The 7,802-nt window shown below is 35.5% G+C and overlaps 1 protein-coding gene and 1 long non-coding RNA gene across 2 annotated transcripts; one reads left to right on the forward strand and one right to left on the reverse strand.

The window, feature by feature from the left end:
• The first annotated feature begins 1,686 nt into the window (after window positions 1–1,686).
• LOC139877020 (uncharacterized) lies at window positions 1,687–4,727 on the forward strand. Its single transcript, XR_011768415.1, has 5 exons — window positions 1,687–1,959; window positions 2,176–2,277; window positions 2,401–2,457; window positions 2,583–3,191; window positions 3,985–4,727. It is a non-coding gene; the product is annotated as an uncharacterized lncRNA (long non-coding RNA).
• A 473-nt stretch (window positions 4,728–5,200) lies between these two features.
• LOC139874983 (uncharacterized) lies at window positions 5,201–7,090 on the reverse strand. Its single transcript, XM_071862372.1, has 3 exons — window positions 6,859–7,090; window positions 5,845–6,558; window positions 5,201–5,619 (listed from the first exon to the last, which is right to left on the reverse strand). Exons 1-3 carry the CDS (start codon window positions 7,088–7,090, stop codon window positions 5,201–5,203), a joined length of 1,365 nt encoding a protein of 454 aa, XP_071718473.1.
• Window positions 7,091–7,802: the final 712 nt, after the last annotated feature.

Below are 7,802 nucleotides of genomic sequence, written 5' to 3' on the forward strand. Positions count from 1 at the left end.
ACAATGCTTTCTCCTGTTCTTTATTCTTCAATTTTTCTGCTTCACTTTTCATCTTCTTGTACTTGAGCTTGTACTTTCTTGCTTTGTCAACAGGTTTGTTGAAATTTGAACCTCCTTCATTCTTGGACCAGCAATCAGCAGCTATATGACCTACCTTACCACACTTGAAACATTTAGCTTTCTTTGGATCAAATGTACTCTTGCCTTTACCCTTCTTAAAACCAAACTTCTTCTGCTCAATTCTTTGTGTCAAAAGAGCCACTTGACTTTCCAGATCCTGAATCTCCTCATCTACATCAGAATCACTATCATCAGAGGTCTCATCACTTTCAGAATCAACCCTACTAGAGTAACTAGAGAACAATTGCTTGTTCTTCTTAGTAGTAGCTATCAATGCAGCTTCTGGATCTTTAACAACTCTCTTAGCATTGATCTTGTTCTTCAACTGTGATTCTTCAAAGTTTGACAATATGCCAAACAACTCACTTAGTTCATAAGTGTCTATCTTTTCACTGATTACCATTGATGTAATCACAGATTCAAAGTTTGAAGGTAACAGTTCAATGAACTTTTGACACAACACTTGTTGTGTTTTCTCTACACCAACACTTTCAAGATCATTAATCAGAACCTGGAATCTTGAATGAAGATCACTCAATGATTCTTTAGGCTGAGCAGCAAAATTTTCATAACACCTTATCAGATTCTTTTTCTTCTGAGTCTTAACAACTGTGACACCTTCATAGTCATTAAGCAAGAGATCCCACATAGCTTTTGCAGTTTTAGCATGACTGATCTTCCTGAGAATTGGAACAGTAACACCATTACCTATAATACTTCTTATCTTGCTATCAAGCTTGAACTTTATGGCTTCTGCTTCTGTCCACTTATCTCTTGGTTTTTCACGAAGATAAGCAGGTTGAGCAGAAGCAGTACTTGTAGCAGGAACAGCTTCAACCATTGTACCAGGTATAATAGGTCCTACTGTAAGGACTTGTTCAGCATCTTCATGAATCGAACCAAGAAACCATAGAACTTTTAGTTTCCAGGTTGCAAAGTCTGTGCCATCGAAAATTGGCACTCCTTTACCAGCCATAACTGGAGTTGGGATGGTACTGGAGGACATCTTTGAACAATATATGGATCGTTTTAAGATTACCGAATTGGATTTACACCAAACCCGCTCTGATACCAGTTATTAGTTCACAATAACTTGATTATGAACACTAAACTCTCAATAAACAATAGATACAAATTATATGAACAAAATTGAGAGAACACGAATGATATATAATATGAAAGACAAAGTAATCGTGCTTGAGAGATACAAAATACAATGAACATCGTACCCCTATTTATACAAGGTTAAACCAAATCTCCAAGATTTGGTTTCCAAAACTACTTGACTAAAAGATAGGAAAAGATAAACTAAAACTTATTAATATTCTAAATAAATCAGTGTTTATCTTCTAGAGATAATATCAAATCAAAACGTGATCTTCTAAATATTTATCCAGATCTCCAGAATTCCCATAGCTTCTTTACCAAGTAATTAAACCGTTCACACAAACAGATTCTGCAACTTGCATCTCCAGACTCTAACTTCCAGACTCTAACTTCCTGCAAAACATTTTGACTCATCAGATCTTATTCCAACAAGTTTGATCTCGAGTTCATGTTTCTTTTGAAAACTTCACAAATCGAGGAGTATAGAACAATTTAGACAATCTCGGGATGAAATGAGCATAGATCTGGATTCATTATCACTTGTTTGTACTTCGTGATTCATCGATTCAGATTGAAGAACATCATGGAAATTGCAGATTCCAAGTCAAACTTCGCTCATTTTCGGTCAACTAATTGATTCGAGAGTTTCGTGATGTTTCTGATTAAAGTGATGATCGAAAAGTGTTCCTGGAATGATTTAGAGCAAATTTCGTGTTGGAATCACACAACCAGGTATATTTTCCTTTTTATCGTCATCCACATTGTATTATCTGTGATTTGTATGTTAAATCTTTAGCTTTGGTAGTTGAATAGTTGTTAATATGTTACTATTTGTGTAGTTGTATACGTGATTATTCTGAATATAATGTTTTCATTGATTTTATTAGTGGTATTGTCTTACTTTGATGAATTTGTCGACCTATTTTATTTATTTATCTGTGGTTTCAGGAAGGAGGATTTGATTTAGATATGTCATACATCACTGAAAATATAATTGCAATGGGATTCCCTGCTGGTGATATGAGCTCAGGCTTCTTTGGATATTTTGAGGTGAACTTTAGACATCTGTCGTTACAACATATGTAAAACTTATCATGATTACTATTACTATAATAGTTGAAACTTGAACTGATCAAATTAATATAGCTGATGCTCGTCTATAACTCTTTGCAGGGATTTTATCGTAACCACATGGAGGAAGTAATCAAGTTCTTTGAAACCAATCACAAGGTAGCAACATTTTCTTATGTGCTTTTTCTAGCGAAACTGATCCTATCATAATTTGATGCTCACAACAGCTATGTTTTATCCGTCTCTTAGTAGTTATAATAATATATTAATATTTATTAATGCAGTTGGGGCTAGATGTAAAGGTGCCTTCAAATTAGGTGAAAGTTAACAGTACTTAAAAGATGGTACGCTATCATGCACCGGAAGTGTTGACGGCGTTAGACCAACTATCTTTGGCAAACGAGGAACTCGTTCTTGTTTGTCGATTAGCTTGGCACAAGTTTTTGAATGAATTTGGGGGATATTATTCCGAGTTTCAAGGCGTTGTTCAAGCACTAGCAGCCTTGGATTGCTCACACTCTCTCGCTCTTCTTGCAAGAAACAAGGTTTTTTGTCTTTGATGATCTCATAAATTTATTCTAGATGTGGTAATTTCAACCCATTTACCTACTGAATTTGTTATTTTATGATTTCTTTTATCCTAAGTTTAAATTTACCTAATATGCTAACAATGGAATGGATCAAAATTCAGTCTTTGAACCCAACCTGACCTGTTTCAGTCTGAACAAGTACTCGCGACCAGTTTATCTTTCAATGATTTTTTTATAAGGGAGCTGAAACCTGAAGTGCGCCCAATTGCCTGTGTGGGATGTGACGATGTTGCTTTGTGCGTTGCTAATTGTCGTTTAATGGCATTTATAACCGCTGAAGAAAGTCTCAGGTTCTGGATCAAGGTATATCTAGTCATTTGTATGCCAAAAACACTGAACATCTATTCGTAGATAATTAAGGCCTTAATTACAATTACAAAAAAGTGTATTTTAATCTTTGAATAAAGGGTGGTTTTGGAGGTTGTATGCACTAAAGACTAATTTGTAATAACCATGAAGCGAACATCTCATTTGTTGTTTTTTCTTGCTCGGTTAAAGTTGGTTGTTTCAGGCGCATATTTTCTAAGTGTTATTATGTTGAAATGTTTCCATAAGGGCGAGCGGGTTATGGAGGCGTTTAAGATTTCTTCCTTGCTGCATCTTTTCTTTACTAGTAGGGTTTGCCTAAAATCGCCGCCCAAAACTATTTTTAATCCACCGAATGACAATTCGGGTTCATCGTATATGTCTCTCAATATTCTATTTAAGGTTTCGAGACATTTACGGTCATTCATTGGGACCTCGTCCCATATTATAAGCTCCGTTCTTCTAAATACAGTGCCCATGTGTGTTTTCTTCTTTATGTTACACCTGCTTTCGTCCGTTAAATCTAGAGGGATTTTAAACTTAGAATGGGCCGTTTGACCTGATGGTAGCAGTAGTAAAGCTATTCCAGAAGACGCTACTGCCAAAACAATCTTTACGTCGGCTCTTAATGCAGTCGTTATCGCCTTCCACAAGAATGTTTTTCCTGTTCCGCCGTGACCATAAACAAAAATTAATTCTTGATGTTGACTGTTGTTTGAGTTGATGATAAGATCATATATGTTTTTCTGCTTTTGGTTCATCTTTGTCAACATGATTATTTTTTATGCAGAAAGTGCTTCGCGGTCATAATTCTTTTCCTCCATTACAAACCTGTTTTGAATATCTTCAAGCAAGTATTGCGGGATTGTTGGTAGGCCAAAGTTGGTGACGTTCTTTGAATGACGATTTAGCAATATTTCTAGCTCGTATAACAAGTATCCTTCTAGCTCATTTGTGTTGATATACAGATTTGACATATGTAACTTGGCAGCTGCCTTGATTGGGATGTGTCATCGGATCAATTTCCATGTTTGTTTCTATAATTCTGCAACGTCACAAATGACAAGGATGTGACTGAGTAGTGTTCTCAGTTCACTTGCGGTAGCTGTTGTGCATGCCTCCTCTATCGATGTTTTCCATTCTTTGTCGTCACCGAGAAGACCCATGGCAAGACATGTCTCGCGGTACGTGCGGTATGCGGTTCGACCAATTGTCATCAGCTCTTAAAACGATATGCAACCTTTTTGGTGGCAGAGTAACATTCTTAGATAAAACACCTCTCCGAATGCAGGGTGCATGTAGGATAATTTGCCTATCGATGGTTTGTTTAAATTACATTTCCTCTTCCATCTTTTTTCATTAGATACCCAAACAAATTCACCTGTAGATTAGAATGACACATATCAATTTATTTTGTTTGTAAAACTGCTAAAAACGTTTATCAAAAGGATTCAACAACATTTAAATTAAATGAATAAAGTATAACAAACTAATTATGTAAATATAAATTCATATACATATACAGTTGTGAAAGCGAAGGAATCAATGAATAGTTAAGTACAATGACAACAAGTTTTAACAAACCTGGAAAATCGAGATAAGTTAAATGTTTTCCGTCGAATGATGGTTCTATTGTATTGTAACCATTCTGTAAGTGTTTTTTTTTTTTTTTTTTTTTTTTTTTTTTTGCGACAGCATTTTTGACAATTGATTTAAGTCTTTGAGCTGCGGGAAAAGTAACTAATTGCATATCTTGAAGATGTACTACAAGAATCTGTACTACCGGCTCTCTGTAATGAATAGGGAAATTGTAGATCCTCCAAGAAGCCTCATGTGGACATATGAATCTGGCATCAATAAAGTTTTTGATTTCATCAACCGCTTGTTTTTCTGTCCCACTGGAACTACCCTTATTTCCTTAAGGGTTTGGAAATATGAGCAGCTACACGGTCTGTACCCTTTGAAATATATTTGAATAGGTACTTTATCAACATGTTCCATCCACATCACTCAACATTGATATGTGCTAGAAAGCGAAGACATAGGTAGCGGTTATATGGGACAATGTACCCATTTTCGAGATTACAGATACTTTTATCGACTTCAATTTTGGTGTTGCGTCTCTGGTAATGTACGAAACCGTCTTTGTCGAAGTAAGTATTGTTATTGAAAGGTTTTGGAAACCTGTTCGTACATTTTCGGTTTTCCATACATGGAGCATCCTTATCAAATTCTCCACATGGCCCATGTATCATAAGCTCTGAAACAATTCTAAATCCTTCTGGGTTTGTCTTTGGGTTGGGTAATTCAGCTGATACAAACCGGTCTACTTCTTCGGGCTCTAAAGACCTGGCTGATGTTTGCACCCATAATAGACTGTGACAGTGGGGTAACCCTCTTTTTTGAAACTCGATGGTGTACAACACTTCATGAATGTTCAATACATTAATTACGAAACAACAGCCAGAAAAGCCAAGGAAAAAATGGCAAAAAAAATATCTAATGTATCAGTTTATCAGTATGTGGAATAACATCAAATAAATAGATCAAAGTGCAGTATATGAAGAGCTAAGAAGCATAAGGATTGTACTTTTGACAGAATTTCATTATTTCAAAAAACGATGCTATAACGATAAAAGGCGTTAAAAACATATAGGGTTTCCATACACACGACTAATTGCTAGTGCGTCGAGATAATGACTATACATATACCGGGGACCACCAGTAAACGAAGCTGGTAAAATTGTACGACTCCCAACATCAGATCCATAATGGTCACCCCTATTTATAGCATCATAAAGACCGGATAAGTATTCATTTCGTATTTCCCGCTGATTATTCTTTACATAATCAATACGGTCTAGCTCTATGCTACAATAAGCGGTAACAATATATTGCTGAAACAGCCTCCCACATTTTCCAAGCAAGTTAAACGCGCTATATCTATCATGCAATTGATAGCTATAAAACATATTCATTGTCATCTTGTTCTTTTTCCTAGTACTACGCGAACCAACATCCCGAAGTGTTAAACCCAAATGATAACCGGGTTGACCATATACAAAAAGTAATGGAAACTGTAACGACATATACAACGCATGCAACTTATTTACCCGCTTCAGCGTACCACCCTTATACTCTACAATAAGATCGTAATCAGTTCTACTTATGTCACCAGTCTCAAAAACTATCGCACCAACAGCATCTGATGTCGGCCGCTCATATTGTTTGGAACCAATAACATCGTATAATCTTATTCGAAAATCAGGAACATCCATATCAACAATTCTATCCCTGGCAATCCTAAAAAGCTTTACAACAGCATTCTTAGCATTTAAAACTTCTAACAGTTGTTCAACAATTTCTACATACGAAACGAAGAGTACTTGTAGAATATCTTAACCGTTCTTCATACCAAAAATGAGCCCTACGTTAACAGAATATGAGCAATGATGAACAATAGACAGATGTTTAAATTGTTAGACTACAGAAACTATATATAACATACACATTACCTTCAGTCCAAACTGAAGCATTTACAGGGACCGAAGTTCGCAACGGAAAATGAACGGGATTTGAAAAACAACCCTATTGTAAATTAAAGTGGACGATCTAAGAAAACAACAACAAAGCACCAAATAAAAACAGAGTAACATAAGCGTACCAACGTTACTCGAAGACCCGATTGGAACAAAAGTATTCTGATGATGATGATTATTGACAGATTGTGCAACGGAAGAAGCAACCCCAACAGGTTCTCCATAATTAACAAACGGAGTTGTAATACGGCTTTTTTTGGCAGCTGAAGAACCCAAATAATCTAAATCAACTAAACCTGTCGGTATAGATGATGAAATACGTTCGCGATGATAAACTGATTTGGACTTAGGCGGCATTATCAATTTTATAAACAACGATTACTTATTACAACCAAAAAACCCTTATGTATAGCTAGAATTATAACGAAAAAAAAAATCCTTGTATAAATCCAGATAAGTAAATGAACAAATATCAAACCACAATTTACATTTAAGTACAATGAATCACAAAATGGTAAAAAAAAAAAAAAAAGTAGAATACAACAAAATAAACAGCAAAAGTAGACATTCAATATACAGCGCATAAGCAAACATAATGCATAAACGTATAAATAAATACCTGCAAATCTAGGTAACGTTTAAAATTCGAGCGATGCAAAAGTCAGCAGGACAGAATCCAAAAGCATTCAGCGGTTTCAAACCTAAGTGAAATAAGTAAAAGAAGAGATGAGAAACGTGTTTTCTTTCAAGTGATTCCACAAACACGTTATGGCCAACAATAGTTGAACCAAACCTAATGACTACTGGTTCCTTTTGTTTTTTAATACCGCCACTTTTTTCACTCAAGCAACACAAAAATGCAATTAGATACACAACCTGAAAAATAGCTAATCGCAGTACCAATACAACAAAATGAAGTGCAAGAGCACATAAACAAACATAATAAAATGGGTTCAAACGTAAATGAAATAAGTGGTTTTCTTTCAGGCAATTACACAAACACCTTATGGGCAGCCATTCCTTTTGTTTTTTAAGACCGCAACTTATTTGACTCAAGCAACCAAATTAA

This window comes from Rutidosis leptorrhynchoides, chromosome 11 (genome assembly GCF_046630445.1).
Source record: "Rutidosis leptorrhynchoides isolate AG116_Rl617_1_P2 chromosome 11, CSIRO_AGI_Rlap_v1, whole genome shotgun sequence".
NCBI lineage: Eukaryota > Viridiplantae > Streptophyta > Magnoliopsida > Asterales > Asteraceae > Rutidosis > Rutidosis leptorrhynchoides.